This window comes from Papio anubis, chromosome 3, assembly GCF_008728515.1.
Source record: "Papio anubis isolate 15944 chromosome 3, Panubis1.0, whole genome shotgun sequence".
NCBI classification, from domain to species: domain Eukaryota; kingdom Metazoa; phylum Chordata; class Mammalia; order Primates; family Cercopithecidae; genus Papio; species Papio anubis.
The window spans coordinates 130,751,831-130,771,405 of NC_044978.1; the positions used below are offsets into that span (position 1 = coordinate 130,751,831).

General features: G+C 35.3%; 1 protein-coding gene across 1 annotated transcript in view; it reads left to right on the forward strand.

The window, feature by feature from the left end:
• Positions 1 to 19,575, forward strand: part of PTPN13 (protein tyrosine phosphatase non-receptor type 13) — a 222,809-nt gene that overhangs the window by 149,275 nt on the left and 53,959 nt on the right. The window contains exons 18-26 of the mRNA XM_031664826.1: positions 3,588 to 4,005; positions 4,145 to 4,242; positions 6,098 to 6,154; positions 11,900 to 11,989; positions 12,319 to 12,426; positions 12,598 to 12,729; positions 16,398 to 16,861; positions 18,255 to 18,386; positions 19,068 to 19,161. Of these exons, the coding sequence (XP_031520686.1) occupies positions 3,588 to 4,005; positions 4,145 to 4,242; positions 6,098 to 6,154; positions 11,900 to 11,989; positions 12,319 to 12,426; positions 12,598 to 12,729; positions 16,398 to 16,861; positions 18,255 to 18,386; positions 19,068 to 19,161 (1,593 nt within the window). The remainder of the gene's footprint in view (positions 1 to 3,587; positions 4,006 to 4,144; positions 4,243 to 6,097; positions 6,155 to 11,899; positions 11,990 to 12,318; positions 12,427 to 12,597; positions 12,730 to 16,397; positions 16,862 to 18,254; positions 18,387 to 19,067; positions 19,162 to 19,575) is intronic.

Consider the following 19,575-nt stretch of genomic DNA (forward strand, 5'->3'; position numbering starts at 1 on the left):
CTCAAACTCCTGACCGTGATCTGCCCGCCTTGGCCTCCCAACTCAGTAATGATTTTTACACATGCTAAAATACAATAACCACTGCTATAAAGTAATCTCATTATTCTCTTTCTGCTTTGCTCTGCTAGAGAGTTTATATGCTCTTATATATTTTCAAAGTATAGTGAAATATCAGACCTATTAGAGCCATCACCGTTCTTACTTTGACTAATATTCTATTCAGTACAATCCATAACAACTGAAGGTTACTTCGTTACGGTTGTAGTATAGTGAACAGAATCAGAAGACAGAAGTTTGAAGTTAGTCTCTCATCCTCAACATTTCTTATACTGAAGAACAATATAGTATAGCAGTTAAGAGCATGAGCTCAGGAGCCAAATTGCCAGTGGTAAACTAGGCTGTGTTACTTACAAGCCCTAAAACCTTGGGCAAGCTACTTAAACTCTTTGCCTTAGTTACTTCATCTATAAAATGATTACCGTAAGATAATACCTATATCAGAAAGTTGTGAAACGAAAATGAATTCATACATGTAGAACCCTTTAAAACTACCTGGCAAAAAAATATTCAGTAAATATTTACTGAAGTATTCATTATCATTATTGTCATCACCATCATCAACATTGTTTTACCACTAGAAGATAGTACTACTACTATACTATATGCTGCTACACTATGTAATAGCGGTAATAGTAGCAGCAGCAGCAGCAGCAGCAGTAGTAGTAGATGAATGAATGACCTTAGCAAAGTAAGTGACTTTTTGGAATCTCAATTTCTTCATCCATGGAGTGGGGGCTGGGGATACTGTTGTGTATATATATATGTATCACAGGTTTACCCCCAGGATCACAACAGCTATGTATCCTTGCTCTCATATGTGAAAGCACTTTAAGATGGTGTGATCTGTATCTTTCCCCTTGGCTTATAAGTAACTGTCTGCCTATTTATTTGTACTACAAGTGAAAACAACTGGTGTTATCTGTGGGAGGTTAATGGGCTAACAAATGTATGCTGCTTCTTTAGAGTCATAGAATATTGGTGCTAGAACCTTACAGGTCATTAAGTTCAAAATTTTACTAATGGCAAAACAGGTTCAGAGAAGATAGTGTTTTGCCCTCATGTCATATATAGAGGTCATATCTCTTAATTCCTAATCCAGTACACTTTCTGTTTGATGAATTTCCCAAGAACTGATTTGCATGGATTTAAGATTAATCAGTTATTGAGCATTTACTGTTTGTAAGTGCACAGTACTATGGGATAAGAGAATAAATGAAGTCCCTCTCCTAAAAAGAGAATATGATTAAGCTGACGATATAAGGAATCACAAAATGGTAGCAGGGACTGAGCAGAAACAGATTAGGAAGTATGAATTGCAGACTAAGTATGGAGCTAGCAAGCCTTTGTGTTCAAATTTTAAACATTAATATTAGGATACAAGTTCATTCTAATCCATGTTGCAGTTCTTTCCAGGTAAAAGGCAGTAGGAAATACCAGATAAATGGTTGGTTTATGATCCCATCCCATATCCAAGAGTAGGCTACAAATGGATTTGAATATATTTTTATTCCCTAATATGTTCACAAAGCTGACTAAACTGAGCCAGCTATCCTTATTCCTGCCAAAATTTGGTCTATATTTTCTTTAAGGATGGAGAAATCTGCTGGGTGTAAAGGCATTTCCTTCTGAAGACTTCATTTTACTTGTTTGATTACAGGCAACTCATAAAGTAAATGAAAATAGAATAGTGTTGTTTGCTGTAATGAAAACTTTATATTTTGAGGTAAATATGACAATGGGACAATGGGAATTTTTTTTTTTTTTTTTGAGACGGAGTCTCGCTCTGTCGCCCGGGCTGGAGTGCAGTGGCCGGATCTCACCTCACTGCAAGCTCCACCTCCCGGGTTCACGCCATTCTCCTGCCTCAGCCTCCTGAGTCGCTGGGACTACAGGCGCCCGCCACCACACCCGGCTAATTTTTTGTATTTTTAGTAGAGACGGGGTTTCACCGTGTTAGCCAGGATGATCTCAATCTCCTGACCTCGTGATCTGCTCGCCTCAGCCTCTCAAAGTGCTGGGATTACAGACTTGAGTCACTGCGCCCGGCTTGATTATGGGAATTTTTAATGAAGGTGTATTTTTAAAAATCTTTGGTTTTTTAAGGTCTTGTTGTAACTTGGTGCCCACTTCCATTTCAGAGAGAGATAATTGAATTTTCCTAGTGACAATAAGGCATGTTTCTTTAAACTTAATTCTGATGCATGAAGATTAAAAACCTTTCATGTTTTCCTACCTCTTTGTGCCTGAGAGAAAATATCAATTATTAATCTTCCTAGGAAGTAGAAGATAAATGAAACAATCCAAGAATCTAAGTCAGTAATCATTTGATATTTTCTTTCTTTCTTCCTCCTCCCCTCCCTCTCTCCTCCTCTGTCTCCTCTTTCTCCTCCTCCTTTTTCTTCAAGGGAGACATTTTCTTTATAAAAGGAAGTTCCCAGTTGTTGTATGTAGCAGTCAAACTTAATTCCATGTAGAATGCAACAACATAGAATTGCTGCTTTCCAGAGGGGATCAAAGGTAGTGCCTTGTGATGTGGGTCACTAACTGCATGAAAAACTAAATCATTTGAAATCCTGCGCTCCTATTCTTCATTTACATATACTGCAATGCTTTTGTTATTAGCCTCAAATATTAAAATATCACTGTGACACTGGTTATTACAAAATAGAATAGCCAAACACTTGTTATAAAGTATCTGTAAATTTAGCCTCTATAAGACAACTTTGGATGTGTATTTGGGAGTGAAAGAAATTGAAGCATAAAGAGGTGCCCTGCTTCCTGATCATGTTAATTTACAGATACTAAAACAGACAGATTAGTACTGTTTGATTCTCCCATTCCTCTGTTGCCTCAGATAAATCATTAAGTCAGCCCAGTGAGAAGGTGGGTTTGGCATAATAGTGAAATAACAAAAGGAATAATTTGCCATAAATGCTTTTTTTTTCTTGTGGCAGCATTATTGAGATATAATTCAATACCATACAGTTCACCCATTTAAAGTATGCAATTCACCATCACCACAATCTGCCTTAAGCTTTAAAAACTCTCTGGGCAAAACTCCTCTGCATAGCTTTTACAGGTGTGTGTTCACCATGTCAGCCCATCCAGGTTTCATTTCTACCTCTCCCTCTCCCTTTTCTTGGGTGCTGATATTTTAGCAGAGACAGTACTAGCATTGAAAATTTCTGTGTTAAATGTCATTCTTATTTCTGAATGAAACCTATAAGGAATTTGGTGTCAGCAAGCCTTACCCCCAAACATTGTTGAGTCCAAGAAAATCATTAGATGAAGCAGGAAATGTTGAGTAGGCTGCAACTAAGAGAAAGCTAATGAGATGAAGATATGGTATGAAAACCAGATCTTCAACCCTCCTTTTTAAAACCCTGATTGCCACACTTTGAAAGCTACCTACTTATGCTGGCAATCAAAATGATTAAAAACTACATGCTGCTTTTTTATTAACATAATTATTCTCATAAAGGTACTGTGGCGTTTCCATCATGTAAAGCAATCCTATTTCCTTGTAGAGAGAGCTTCGTTTAGGAGCCTGAATCTCCAAGCAGAGTCTGTTAGAGGATTTAATATGGGACGAGCAATCAGCACTGGCAGTCTGGCCAGCAGCACCCTCAACAAACTTGCTGTTCGACCTTTATCAGTTCAAGCTGAGATTCTGAAGAGGCTATCCTGCTCAGAGCTGTCGCTTTACCAGCCATTGCAGAACAGTTCAAAAGAGAAGAATGACAAAGCTTCATGGGAGGAAAAGCCTAGAGAGATGAGTAAATCATACCATGATCTCAGTCAGGCCTCTCTCTATCCACATTGGAAAAATGTCATTGTTAACATGGAACCCCCACCACAAACCGTTGCAGAGTTGGTGGGAAAACCTTCTCACCAGATGTCAAGATCTGATGCAGAATCTTTGGCAGGAGTCACAAAACTTAATAAGTAAGAACATATTAACTAAGCCAATTACATATTTGTAAATTCTACATTTCATACATTTCTTTTTGTTTTGACGTTTTATTATTTTCACCATATTTTTTTACATTAACACTTCCCTCCTACCTTCCTTTTCCCTCTTCAGTTCAAAGTCTGTTGCGAGTTTAAATAGAAGTCCTGAAAGGAGGAAACATGAATCAGACTCCTCATCCATTGAAGACCCTGGGCAAGCATATGTTCTAGGTCAGCAAAAACAAGCTTACCTTCTTTGTCCCGTACCTCATGCTCAGAGGGAAGTGAACAAGATCATCTTAATTATCAAATTATTTTGGGTTCCATGTCCTAATTGCCAAAACTGAATATAAATTTTAGGCTACTTAAAACGCACCAAATCAAAGTAACACGTGATTTAACAAGTGATTGCTTCATGGTACAGACTATTAGCTTCTCTTTTTTTCCCCCTCAGACAGGGTCTTACTCTGTCACCCAGGATGGAGTGGAGTGATCATGGCTCACTGCAGCCGCGAATTCCTGGGCCCAAGTAATCCTCCCACCTCAGCCTGCTGAATAGCTGTGACTACAGGCATGCAGTACCACACCTGGCTTTTTATACTTTTTTTACAGAGACAGGGTTTCACCATGTTGCCCAGGTTGGTCTTGAACTGCTGGACTCAAGGGATCTGCCTACCTTGGCCTCCCAGGGTGCTGAGATTACAGGCTTGAGCCACCACGCCCAGTCTGTTAGCTTCTCTTGGTCACAGTAGCCGTGACAGTCTTACTAAGACTGTCGTGTGCCATTACTTTAGATTACCTTTTTTGGCTTTTCCTTTCAAGCCAATGTGAGTGAACTCTGGTAATGCTATAGTTTTGGAGAAACACTTACTTAGGATGCTTTCAGCTTAGCAGGAACAAAATTGTCTCTAAAACCTTAGATAATTTTATGAAATATGCTATGATGTATAGGTAGAAATGCTTAAGTTGATTTCAGTTTCTTCAAATTCTCCCAGATAGCAGGGCATATTATTTAAGTGAGGTTGTGTGTGTGTGTGTGTGTGTGCATGCATGTGTGCATATATATCTATATATATGCACATACACACGCTACCTTTTAAGATAAATAGTTCAGGTTTCCTGTTGTCTTGTGCACCTTAAAAGGGAAATGCACTGGAGTCGATCTTTTAAGCACAGAGATCTGAACTACTACTCAAAATATGAAACAGCATGGGAAACGAAAGGGAAACGAGGATTGTTTCCCTTCTGTTGTCTTACGAAATACTACTAAACTCTCTTCTTAGGCCCAAAGTTTGTTAATTTATCTCTAATTAACCACAGTTTCCTTTTTATATTCTATAATTGGATTCAGGGTATGTGGAGTAAATGAAGACAAAAGAGAACTCTGCATTATAATACATAAATATTTATGGAAGCAACATTACTTTATTAATGTAGGCTTTCGCAGCTTTCAGAGATTATACTATCATCAATTTAATTTCAGTCAGTTAAAAAAAACTTAGATAAAAGGAGATAAAAGGCAAGATTTCATTCTATAGGTAACTATGTGTTGAAAATAGGCTAAGAGATTGATCTTTTAGGAAATATTTTTCGAAGTATATTCACATATAACGGGGCCTCATACATTCTAAACTATTTTCATTAAGAAGGCTTTGGTCTACATGAAAATTCATTACATATCAGAAGGAAGATAGTAAATATTCTACAGAAAACATAAAACACTCTTAAAAGGAAATTTTTCTGCATTTTGTATTTATTCATTCTTACTATTTGAATAATGAATTTTCTTTTAACACTTGAACAAATGAAAAACTCATTCCAGTTTCATCATTTTCATGTTTGATATATCAAAATACTTTCAGAAACAATATGTTTGTGTTTAAATTTATGCTGCAAAATAAGTTATTATTCTTAGCTACTATTTAAAATAGTGAAAATGCCCATTGGAGGATGTTTTCTCAATGTAAATACAAAATGTTGCTGCCTTATTGTTTTATTGATTTTTATGAACTTATCAGAAGAAATTACTCCGATATCTAGCATCTGACCATCTTATGAAATGTCTAATAATTTAATTTTGCCACAGGAATGACTATGCATAGTTCTGGAAATTCTTCATCCCAAGTACCCTTAAAAGAAAATGGTAGGTTTACAAAACATTTTTCCCCTCATTTCCATCATTTCTTTTCTCTTTTCTTGTACCTTAATGAGATAGTCTTGGACCTAACAATGAAGAGTCTTGAGTTCCATGCCAAGGATTTAATCTTACATTGAAGTTAAAGGAGAGTTGTATTTTTCAGCATCATGGTGATGTAATGGGACCTCTGACTGAGGCTAATGTTGATGAAATGACAAATTAGAGATAAGGACACTAATTGGGAAGCTAAGATAATAGTTCAGGTGAGAGATAATTTCTATTAAAAAGAGTTTTAACTGAGGCAGTTATTTTAAAGGGATGCTTGAGCTGAATCTTGGGGGGAAAGGAGGATTTATTCAGACAGAACAATAAAGATAAGCATTCCGGATCAAGGGCATAGCATGGTCAGAGACATGGAATCATGAGAAAAGAGATTTAGGGAACTGCAGAAGTCTCAGTATGGTGGCATGTGGGGGCCAGGGTGAAGTTTGAGAACTAAGTAGGACCAGTTTTTAATCTTATGCTAAATATTATGAGGAGACTTTGAAGACTTTAAATGCTGAGATTATAGTTTAGAAGGAATCTAAGAAACAAAATCGTAGGAAGAAGACCAGAAATGTCCAGTGACTTGAACATCACTGGCCTCAAAATTTTTAGAATTTAAATTGCAAAGTATTTTCATATACATTATCTTATTTGATCTTTCTGACAACTTCATGAGTAGAAAATGTTTTACTACTATCTATACACTACTTTCCTCCAAAAATGTTTCAGTCTTAGACTCCTAAAGTTGAAATAATTAAAAGCCTGATGAAGAAAGAAGCCATTCTGTTAATTAAAATTACTAATACATCTAAACTTGATGAAGTTGTAAATTTAGTTTCAATATTCCTATAGCCAGGGTAAAACAGAAGGCATAAGACTGAACTATATAGAATTACTGGGGTTTTTTAGGTCAAAACTGTCAAACACCAGAGTGCTATTTTGTATAATTCTCATTCTCTAATTAAAATACACATACTAATTCTTTAAGAGAGAAAAAATTTTCTTGGAATTAAAATTGCTTTTAAAAGTAAAACTACACACAATGTCTTAAATACTCATAGCAAATGAAGGTAAGGTTTCTTTCCTTCTCATTTTATTTTTGAATGTATCAGTCCTCAATATGAGGGCCTATCATTAAAGAAAAAATTATTTAACTTATACTTGGACCTAAATTGGTAATCCTGTTATATAGCTTTCTAGTGATCAAACTCCTTACATGAACTGAATTTATACCTGTATACCTCAAATACCTCAGTTATTAACATGTTCATATGGTAGTAGAATGCCTGTATACCTGAAATACCTTAGTTATTAACACATCCATATGGTAATAGAATGCCCGTATACCTGAAATACCTTAGTTATTAACATATCCATATGGTAATAGAATGCCCGTATACCTGAAATACCTTAGTTATTAACATGTCCGTATGGTAGTAGAATGCCTGTATATGTGAAATACCTTCGTTAAACACGTCCATATGGTAGTAGAATGCCTATATACGTGAAATGCCTTAGTTATTAACATGTCCATATGGTAGTAATTATTGCGTAACAGTTATTTAGTACATACTGTGTGCCAAGCACTGTTCTGAGCATTTTTTATTATTTCTTATTTAATGCCCACAACAATCCTATGAGGTGAGCGTTAATGTTATTTTTTTTTTTTTCCCACAAATGAGAAACCAAAGCATAGAGAGTTAAGTTGTGCAAAAGGTCACAAAGTTAGCAGGTAGTAGAGCTGTGATTTGAACAAAGGCAATCTGTTTCTAGAGTCTACGCTGTAATCTACTCTTTAGACCTCCTCATAATGTGATCATGCCTAAGTATTATTTCTCCCTGCTAAACTTTTGAAAGAAGCTAGATAATAACCTATTCAAGTATGAGAATTTTTAATGTGTTTTAGCTTAGGTTATGGTGAAAAAGAATATGAATGTACATTGGATAGCCAATGAGCATGAATTTACATTGGGTAGTTTCTCTATTTAAACCTTCAGAAGCCTTAAAATCTCACCTGCCCTGTACAGTAGGGCCAATCCACCTTCATATAGAGGTATGCCTCAGTTAGCTTGCAAACAAGGCTATATTTTCCTCAAAACTCTCTTTGAATCTGGCCAAGTAGCCTGAATTAGTACTCTGTTGAGAATCAAGTTTTCACATAATAAAGCATGGCAAACATGTTTTTGCAAATAGTGTAACTAAGGATCAAAAAGTAAAATTACTTGCCCATGTGCCAAATATGGGACCTCTTACTCTAATTTCAGTGTTTTTCCTGCTGGTCAGGATTATTAGATGAAAATTATAAATCAACATCAGTTAATATTAAATCATTCATCACTTAGAACAAGGATGAAGGTATTATATTCACTCTTACCTTTTTTTTTTTTTTTTTTGAGACGGAGTCTCGCTCTGTTGCCCGGGCTGGAGTGCAGTGGCCGGATCTCACCTCACTGCAAGCTCCGCTTCCCGGGTTCACGCCATTCTCCTGCCTCAGGCTCCCGAGTAGCTGGGACTACAGGCACCCGCCACCTCGCCCGGCTAGGTTTTTGTAGTTTTTAGTAGAGACGGGGTTTCACTGTGTTAGCCAGGATGGTCTCGATCTCCTGACCTCGTGATCTGCCCGTCTCGGCCTCCCAAAGTGCTGGGATTACAGGCTTGAGCCACCGCGCCCAGCCTGAAATTTGAAAGAAAAGATAAAAAAGTCATGATTCTTCCAATCTCACGCTTTGAAAAGGTAATATGGAAAGGATTCTAATCCCTTGATTAATTGTGATTTCAAAAACAAAAGTTGCTCAACTTAAAAAATAACAGTCGTTATTTTCCTTTATAAGAGTAAAAACAAAACTATGTAAAACTTTTCCAAGAATTACGTAAAATTGATTTTAATGTTTCTTGTTTTACTGTAATTATTATACAGCAATTGAAAAGTAACTTTTAGCTAAGTTTGTCATGTTGCTTCCTGAAGTGTCCAAACCACAAACTGTAGATGGTCACCAACTTATCATGGTTTGACTTTACAGTGGTGCAAAACAAATAAGCAGTCAGTAAAAATTGTCTTTTGAGTACCCTTACAACCCTTCTGTTTTTCACTTTCAGTACAGTATTCAATAAATTACATGAGATAGTAACCACTTTATTCTAAAAATAAGCTTTGTTTTAGATGATTTTGTCCAACTATAAGTTAACACAAGTGTTCTGAGCATATTTAAGTTAGACTAGGCTAAAGCTAGGACATTTAGTAGGTTAGATGTATTAAATGCATTTTTGACTTAGGGTATTTTCAACTTTTGATGACTTTGTCGGGATGTTTAAAACCTACCACAGTTTAGTGCCTTTTTATTCTCAGTTGGGATGAGAACCAGAGCAACTCAGCCATTAGTCTCCTTAAGCCATTTTCTCTTTCTTCTTTCATTTTATTCTGTCTTTACTGCTTGGAATTTTGTTTTCTGGGAACTGTATGCCTAATGGACATATTAAGTATCTATCATAGAATAATGGATTTCATCAGTGTCCAAGTATCCCAATTCCTGAACAGTGGGTGATTAAATGTGAAACTTGAAGGAGGAAATGGAAATTTAAAGCAATGATCATCATTTAATCATTTTACAAAGCACTTTGATTTAACATGTTCTCTCTTACCACCTCATCAGTGTGGTCACTTAAAGGCTATACTGATTTCAATTCCTAATGTGACCTCACCCCCTTATTTGTTTTATTTAATCGTATGGGTTTTGTTCTGTGTTGTTTTGTATTCGTTCTAGCTAAAAAATAGAGCTAATTGCCTATTTTTTGATAAAAGGATCTTGGATACTTAAACTCATTGAGCAAGGCATTAAATAATGGATGGGCTTTTGCTTAGGATTACCTAATATGTAAAGTATTTCACACCATTGTCCAATGATACTTTTTGTAATTTAATTAATAAAATCATTAGAAATGCCAAATTACCACTACTCTTATTGCTAATAACTAACTTTGGGTCAAAAAGAAACAACAGAATAGGAATATATACTCTACAGAGAGCTAGCAAACTTGCACCAAAACAGTATTGAGATAGAAGGCTAATTCACTCCTGAGAGGAAATTATTGTTGTTACTGTCTTTTGAAATTAAAAGAATTTATTTATACAATATGAAGTATCACATTACATCATTTAAGCATCAATACAAGTTTTGTGACAAAATTACTATTTGTTTTGTGACATATTAATACAATGTTAAGTCTGTGGGTTGTTATATGTTGCACATACAGAAATAAAGTCTGTTTTCATACTGATTTGGTTGTTACAAAAATGCATACCAAGGTTTAAGGAAATTCTGGCTTACAGTTTAGTGAAACCAAAACCTCTCATTTTTAGAAAGCTTCAATATACTTGAGAAGTATGTAGAGTTGAATTTGAAGATTCACTTTACAAAAATATCCTTAGGAATATGTTGAACAAACTCACCATCGCCAACACCTTCACACACAGACCAATTTGAACTGTCATTGTAATTGATGTTAGGAAGTGTGTGTGTGTTTGTGTAAATGCTTGAATTGCAAAGTGGATGAATTAATTTGATAAGCATGTCAATTAAGTGTCATATTTATTGGTTTAAGAAGTTATTTGTGAATGATTAGCCTACTTTAAAAAACCTAGTGGAAATAAGAAAAAATAAATTCTAGTTCTCATGATGACATTCATTCAATTTATTTAACTAGGATTTATCAAGTACTGACTTCAGGCATTTTAATGGGCACTGATACTAGTTATTATGTTGAGCAGGTCACAAAGTGTTACTCCTCATCTGCAAAACAATGGTTAAAAATCCCTTTACTTGCAAGATTGTTTCACAAATAGAATTTGAAATAAATGAAGATCCTTTGAGAGTACATGTGCTAGACAAGGAATTATTAACAGGACTATTAAAAATAGATCCAGTTTCTGACCAGGTGCCGTGGCTCACACCTGAAATTCCAGCTCTTTTGGAGGCCTAGACAGGAGGATCACTTGAGGCCAGGAGTTCAAGACCAGCCTGGGCAACATAGAGAGACTCCATTTCTACAAAAATAAAAAATTAGCTAGGTGTGATGGCACGTGCCTGTCATACTAGCTATTCAAGAAGCTGGGGTGGGAGGATCTGCTTGAGCCCAGTAGTCGAGGCTACAGTGAGCTGTGACTGTGCCACTACACTTACCCTGAGCAGCAGAGCAAGACTCTGTCTCAAAAAAAAAGAAAAAAAAAATCTAGTTTCTTCTTGCTATTTGACTCAAGAACCTATTAAGAATATTTTACTAATTATAAATTTAAATGTCAACCACTAATTAGAAGGAATGTTTTAATATATTGAGCACTGTCAAATTCAGGGAGTCGATTGTGGTGTAACAGACAGAAAACCTAAATTGAAAAGTTCAGCTCTTTCCTGTACTAGCTGACTAAATTTGTGCAAATCATTTAACCTATTGAGGTTTATTTAATCATTTGTAACTGAAATACACTTATTTCAAAAGGATAGCTTATGAAGAATAAATGTAATACGTAGTCATTTTATAAATTATAAATCACTATAAAAATGTAAAATGTTAACAGTATCAGTAAACTTAAAATATATGTTTAAGTGACTGAGCAATTAACATACTTTGTTAACATTTAAATTGTTAAAACAAACTGACAGTCTTAATGCCTGAGCATGTTATATTTATTTTTAAATTATAAATTCCCAATAGATGTGCTACACAAAAGATGGAGCATAGTATCTTCACCAGAAAGGGAGATCACCCTGGTGAACCTGAAAAAAGATGCAAAGTATGGCTTGGGTAAGTCACTGTGAGATTCTTGAAGGTCTATGATTCTTGAGGATTCAGAGGAAAAGTCTATAGCATAGCATTGGCATTGCAGCACCAGCTCACTTCTGATCTCAAGATACTGACTGGCTGCCCACTCACAAGCCCATCACCCTACCCACCCAGTCCACCAAATGCCAAATATGAGATGCCTACAAGAAATACTTCCACCAAATTTAATATGTGTTACCTATTAATCATTTGGTATCAACAGCCCCCACATTTCTGTGTTTCAGGCAGGCTAATCATTAGTCTTTGCAAGCAGCAATATGAAACTCTTTTTTAAATGTGTTGTTTTACAGGATTTCAAATTATTGGTGGGGAGAAGATGGGAAGACTGGACCTAGGCATATTTATCAGTTCAATTACCCCTGGAGGACCAGCTGACTTGGATGGATGCTTGAAGCCAGGTACTTTACATTTTGGTAATTTTCTAAGTATTTTCTGACAGGCATAAATTTGCATGGGTGGAGAAAATGGAACTTAGGCCAAACAAAAACATTGAGAAAGAGATGATATTTCTAAGATTCAGAATAAATGTATCTTTGTTGTTGAAAATACTGGATTCTCTATTTGTACAGGAGACCGTTTGATATCTGTGAATAGTGTGAGTCTGGAGGGAGTCAGCCACCATGCTGCAATTGAAATTTTGCAAAATGCACCTGAAGATGTGACACTTGTTATCTCTCAGCCAAAAGAAAAGATATCCAAAGGTAATGTTGTGAATGTCTCTTATGTATTCTATGTCACTTTTCTGTCTCATTCCTTTTTAGTGGTATTTGCACAAAAGTGGATTCATTGTGTACAAAATTGATGCAACTTAAGTAAACTCTGATTATTTCGTGTATTCCATCTCCTTTCTCAAATCAGAGATAGAGTCATTTATCATTGTGTAGTTAATATTACATAACAGTTATATCTAAAGTCCTGTCCTGAACCAGATTATGAAAAGGAAAGAACAACCACCAAAACCCAGAAATTTTAAAACAAGAATATATCATTTTGTCTCATTATGCCAGTCTTTAGCAGTTTAGAGACAAAGCACTTGATGAAGATCAGATGACCAGCATTTGAGCTTCACCTGTGCCTTTTATTAGGTGTATGACTTAAGTCTTCTTGAGCCATAGTTTTCTTTTGTTTTTACTTAAAGAGTAGACAGTGATCTTTGTCCTGCTTTGTCTGCCTTGCACAGAGTTATTTGTTATGAGGATCAAGCGGTAGCACAGTGTTTGTGGAAGAAGCACACATAGCCCCTGTGGCATAGAACAGTGCAGTGGGAAACAGAGAGGGTTACAGAATCCAGGGTCAGATTCTGTCTCTACCACCTAAAACTGTACACCTCGAGCAAATCACATGAACCTTCTAAGTCTCACTGTGCTCATATATCAAATGGTGACTATAAACATGCTTATCCTATAGATTATGAAAATTAATTGAGATAATGCATGTAAAGAATGAGCACATTGCCTGGTGCATATGAAGCATTTAAATGTGAATTTTAGCTGTCATTAATATTGTTCTTCAAAAACGTTGAAGTGCTAGATACAAGTAAGTTACCTTCATGCCAAAGATACTGTGAAATACATAAAAGAATTAGTAAAAAAAAATTAGCCGAAAAACAATTTTAGATAGTGAATTTTAGACATAGCTTTGGATTCTTACGATAAAATAGAAGATGAAAAACATGAGCATATTGTATGTTGTGACAAAATCTTATTAAAATATAGATAAGTCATTTTGACTATGGTTTCTTCTTACTGAATATTATATGCATTTTGTATGTCTGTATATGTACATATGTAAATAATATGTTACACACTTGTTTACTGTGAGCAAACACAATGGATAGACGGGAAATAGAAGACACCACCACTGCCCACGGGAGCCTTATATAATCTAATTATAATTTAGTCACATTAGGCAAAGGAAGACAACTGCAGTTGGAAATGTTGTAACATACTTCTAAGTTTAAAGCAGCCAAGACCAGAGATTTTTCATTGGGTCCCATTATTGACCATTTTTTAACCAAAAGGATCATAGGAATTCAGAATAAATGTATTGCCCCCTGAATAAAGCTCTAAGGGATTTCCATCTTACTCATGCTTTCAATAGATGTTTTATAGAAAATTTATTCATTTGTTCAACATTTGAATGTTCAACATTCATTTCTTCAGTGCCTGTGATGTGCAAGATAAAAAAACTCTGCCCTAATGGAACTTACTCTTTATCGGGGGAGGCAAGTATTCTTGTCTGACTAGACAGATTTTTAATCGTAACTATGGTAAGTGTTAACAAGAAGCCCAAGGTGCCAAGAGGGCATATAACAGAGGAACTTTACCTATTGTGAGGATCAGAGGAGGCTTTTCTTATCAGCAGAGTTTTGTGTGGTTTGTTTTTTCTGTCCATGCTAAATAAAAATTAAAAGCATAACGTTAAAAGTATACATCTGTGAAATTGTTTCTTCAGAAAGCTAGGTGAATCTTATCATGGTATGTAACTATTTTGTAGTGTCACTTTGAAAAGAGTTAAAACCCAAAAGAACTTAGAAAATCACCAATGTGTATTCTAGCTACCCCTGTTAATTGTTAGGCACCAAAGAGGAAGGTTTTTAGTTTTGTTTTTGTTTGCTAATTTTTAAAGTTACAGAATACATACTCATTTATTAAAAATAAATCCAATGTATACAAAACGTATGAAATAAGAAGTCAAAGTCCCCTTACCCCATTTCCTAGGGAAACTTTTTGGCGTACATGTAGCCTTCTGTGTAGAATAGATATATATGTGATGTATGTGTGTGTCTGTGTGTGTATATAAAACAACATATATGTACACTATTTATTTTTTAAAATCTGTCTTATACTCTAAATGCCATTCTGTAACTGCTTACTTAACATATTCTGTTGCTATCCATGTGCATGCATATCTTTTTAATGCAACATTATATTTATGTTATAGACATATCAAAACTTATTTAACTTTTCTTCTATTGTTATGTATCCAAGTTAGCTACAATTCTATTATAAATGTTACTCCAATAAATACGCTTGTTAACACACCATTGAAAATGTACATATTTCTAGAGGTTAGTTGCCTGGAACTAGATAAAAGAGTATGTACATTAAAATTTTGACAAGTGCCACCAAATTGGACTACAAAAAGTTTTACCAATTTATAGACTAACCAAGTAGATATAGCAGTGCTTTTCTCCTCATACCATCAGTGGTGCTTGAAATTATCAGTCATTCTCATTTTTGTCAGCCAAATAAGTAGAGAACTGCATTAAACTGCAGACCCCTGAGCAATAGTGAGAATGACTTTTCATATATTTACTATTTGTATTTTACTCTGAATTTCCAGTCTACATATCCCTTGTTCCATGGGAGTTTTGAAAACCTCTTTTTTGTTGAATTTTAGCAACTCTTTGTATATTAGGGATACTAATTCTTTGTTTATTGTTTGTTGTCAGAAATATTTTCTCTCTAGTTGCTCATTACTCTTAATTTTTCCCTTGTTGTCAATTACTACATAAAACTTTTAATTTCTTATAAATTCCCATCTTTAATTCCCTTACATGTGCCTTCGGTGGTTTATGTTTTCAGAAAGCTTTCTAAAGTGGCTTTTTGTTTGTTTGTTCTTTGAGACAGTCTTGCTCTGTCACCCAGGCTGAAGTGCAGTGGCACAATCACTGCTCACTTCAGGCTCTGCCTCCCGGGTTCAAGTGATTCTTCTGCATCAGCTTCCTGAGCAGCTGGGACTACAGGTGCACACCATCATGCCCAGCTAATTTTTGTGTTTTTGGTACAGACAGGGTTTCACCATGTTGGGCAGGCTGGTCTCGAACTCCTGGCCTCAAGTGATCTGCCTATCTCGACCTCCCAAAGTGCTGGGATTACAGGATTACAGGCATGAGCCACTGCGCCTGGCCTAAAGTGGCTTTTGATAAGAACTATATATAAGCAATTTGGAGTTGCCTTCCATGATAATCACTTGGAGTCCAAAAAAATGCAATCTAGTAGGTCAATATAAAGTAAGTGTGCAAATAACTATTTAATAAGGACAAAGTATGTTGGATACTAAGAAAATAGAAATTATCTATGGAATCAGTAGAGTCTTCACAGAGGATACTGGTTTGAAGTGGGTCTTGGAGAATGGAAATGGGCAGTTAAGGTGAAAAGGGTATGCATTTCAATAGAGGTTGTCACAAGAATGACCGAAGGAGAGAGACAAAGAAAGTCTACCAAACACATGACCTGATGGTGTTTTGCATGTGCTATCCTTATAAAATCCTTCCAACAACCTTCAGGAAACATTGTGTATGTGTGTAAGCACAAGCATGTGTGTCACTAACTTGTTATTCTCATTGATGGATTTTGACTTTTAGTGCCTTCTACTCCTGTGCATCTCACCAATGGGATGAAAAACTACATGAAGAAGTCTTCCTACATGCAAGACAGTGCTACAGATTCTTCTTCCAAGGATCACCACTGGTCACGTGGTACCCTGAGGCACATCTCCGAGAACTCCTTTGGGCTGTCTGGGGGCCTTCGGGAAGGAAGCCTGAGTTCTCAAGATTCCAGGACTGAGAGTGCCAGCTTATCTCAGAGCCAGGTTAATGGTTTCTTTGTCAGCCATTTAGGTGACCAAACCTGGCAGGAATCACAGCATGGCAGCCCTTCCCCATCTATAATATCCAAAGCCACTGAGAAAAAGACTTCCACTGATAGTAACCAAAGCAAAACTAAAAAGCCAGGCATTTCTGATGCAACTGATTACTCGGACCGTGGAGATTCAGACATGGATGAAGCCACTTACTCCAGCAGTCAGGATCATCAAACACCAAAAAAGGCATAGTTTAATTTTAATATTTTGGTTTTCTCATTTAACAAAGCAAAATAGCAGCAAATACATTACAGAGCACAATAATCTACAAGATACTTTCATTATTCTGGAAAAAAGAAATAGTTTATATCTTCTAATTGCTACTGCATTTGATGCTAACTTTCAGAGAAATCCACAGCTTTGGATGATAACTTTAAATGGCTATGACTCTGCAAAGTTGCTGTCTAATAACCCAAAGAAGGAATATGCAGATTATAATTGTTTTCTTACCAGTTGTCTCTGGTATATTAATGTTTATATTAATAAGAGAGTTTTAATATCTGAAAATTGTTTCTAAATAGTTCATATAATGGACATTTGAATTTACTATTTATAGTCTAAATTATTCTGAAGTTCTGAATGAATGATAATAATGACATTGAAAACAGCTCATTCTGGCTGGGCACAGTTACCCACATCTATAATCCCAACACTTTGGGAAGCAGAGGTGGGAGGATTGCTTGAGGCCAGGAGTTCAAGATCAGCCTGGGCAACATAGGGAGATCCTATCTCTACAAAACATTTCTTAAAAAATTATCCAGGCGAGGTGGCATGTATCTGTAGTCCTAGCTCCTTGGGAGGCTGGGTGGGAGGATTGCTTGAGCCCACAAGCCCAGGTGATCGAGCCAGACCCTAACAGAAAGAAGGGAAGGAAAGGAGGAGAGGAGGGAGAGAGATAAGGAAGGAAGGGAAGAAAGAAAGTAGCTTATTCCTAGAAATGATATAAATTTAAACCCAAATTCACAAGCAGTTTTAGAAAAAAATCTTACGCCTTTCGTTTACTGAAAAATCAACCTTCCTCATAAGAGTTATACTCTTATTAAATGGGCTTAGCTGTTGTTCCCATGTTTATATTATTGGATTAATATAAGTAATGTAAACATGAAACCTCATTTTAGAGGCTCGGGTTAAAAGCTACTGCTTGATATATATTGATTATTAAAGGAAATAAAACTAATTTGTAAATTTAGGAATATAAAAAGCATTGGACCAGGATTATATAAAAGCCAAGTTTGAACTGCATTCTGTATAGACTCCCATCTACCATATCTAGCAGTTTGACCTGAAGCAAGCTCTTTAATCTCTAGACTCAGTTTCCTCAACCATAAAATATGAATACATTGGACTAGAAGATCTCTAAGATCTCTTCCAACCTTTATGTTCTTTGACTATACTGTATCCTTTAATATCTTGCTTTTTCTTAATTTTTCCAAAAACACATATTTGTCTTTCGGTAATAATTCATTTTGACTCTAGTCAGCTTTGTCCTGAGCTAGGTTTAAAAAATAAATAAAAAAAAAATTATAATTCATTTTGACTCTAACAAGAAATCTTTGTTTGTTTTTTTTTTTTTGTTAAGGAATCTTCCTCTTCAGTGAATACATCCAATAAAACGAATTTTAAAACTTTTTCTTCATCACCTCCTAAGCCTGGAGATATCTTTGAGGTTGAACTGGCTAAAAATGATAACAGCTTGGGGATAAGTGTCACGGTACTGTTTGACAAGGTTTTCAAATGTTTTCTCTTCTTTAATTTCCAGCAGCCTATTGTATGTCAACTTTTTAATTGAATTATTTTGCATCAAAAGGGACACATCAAATATTTCCAGAATCCTAAAATTGAATTATATCTTAAAACTTTTTTAAAAATTTTGTTAGTCACTTTCTCCTGTGATTTTAAAAAAATTAGACAAACACTACTTTTTTCTCCATAGATTTAATACTTGCTTTATCTGAATATAAAACTTGCAAATTATAAAATTAATGCAATGCTTTTTAGATATTTGACAGTTTCTACATAAGCATAGATTATATATCTCTAAACTACATTATTAGTAATTAAAGACTGTATATTTCTATATACTCTCCATAATATATAATACCTTGTAAACATGTTAGTATCTTAAAATTAGAAGTTCCCAAGGAATATATATATATATATCTTTAAGGTAGTTAGAATGTGAGTATAGGCTATTTGATAAAATTATTTTTGAATTATACTGATGAAGATACTATCCCTCATTAGTATACTAATGAATATACTGTACATCAGCATGTGCTGATGGGATGCCACTGCTTTGGCTGATGAATTGAATCCTTTCTAGGCCTGAGATTTGAAAGAGAGTGCAAAATTTTTCATATTATAAAATACTATTTTGTCTTTTTCTCTTTAGGGAGGTGTGAATACAAGTGTCAGACATGGTGGCATTTATGTGAAAGCTGTTATTCCCAAGGGAGCAGCAGAGTCTGATGGTAGAATTCACAAAGGTATAGTGTTTACATTATGTAGGAATTATGTACATGAATATTATAGCAAATAGATAAGGAATTATAAAGTTGATAACTGATCTTCAAATTTATAATATGAAATAAGAACATACTCAATTATAAAACTGTAGCATTAAGAAACTCTTTGATGCCATTTCAAAAACTATTCTTCCCAGCTTATTTTCTAGTATCAGAAGATATCTATACATCAACATTGTGTGGGAAGTTAAAAAACTTAAAAAGGAAAGAAAATATCTAGACAGTGCTTTCATTCATATTTTACATGTACTATGAAGCAAATTGCTGTAAAAACACTGACATCTACACTTGTTTTTTTGTTTGTTTATTTTGTTTTGTTTTTTCAAGACAGAGTCTTGCTCTGTCACCCAGGCTGGAGTGCAGTGGTGCAATCTC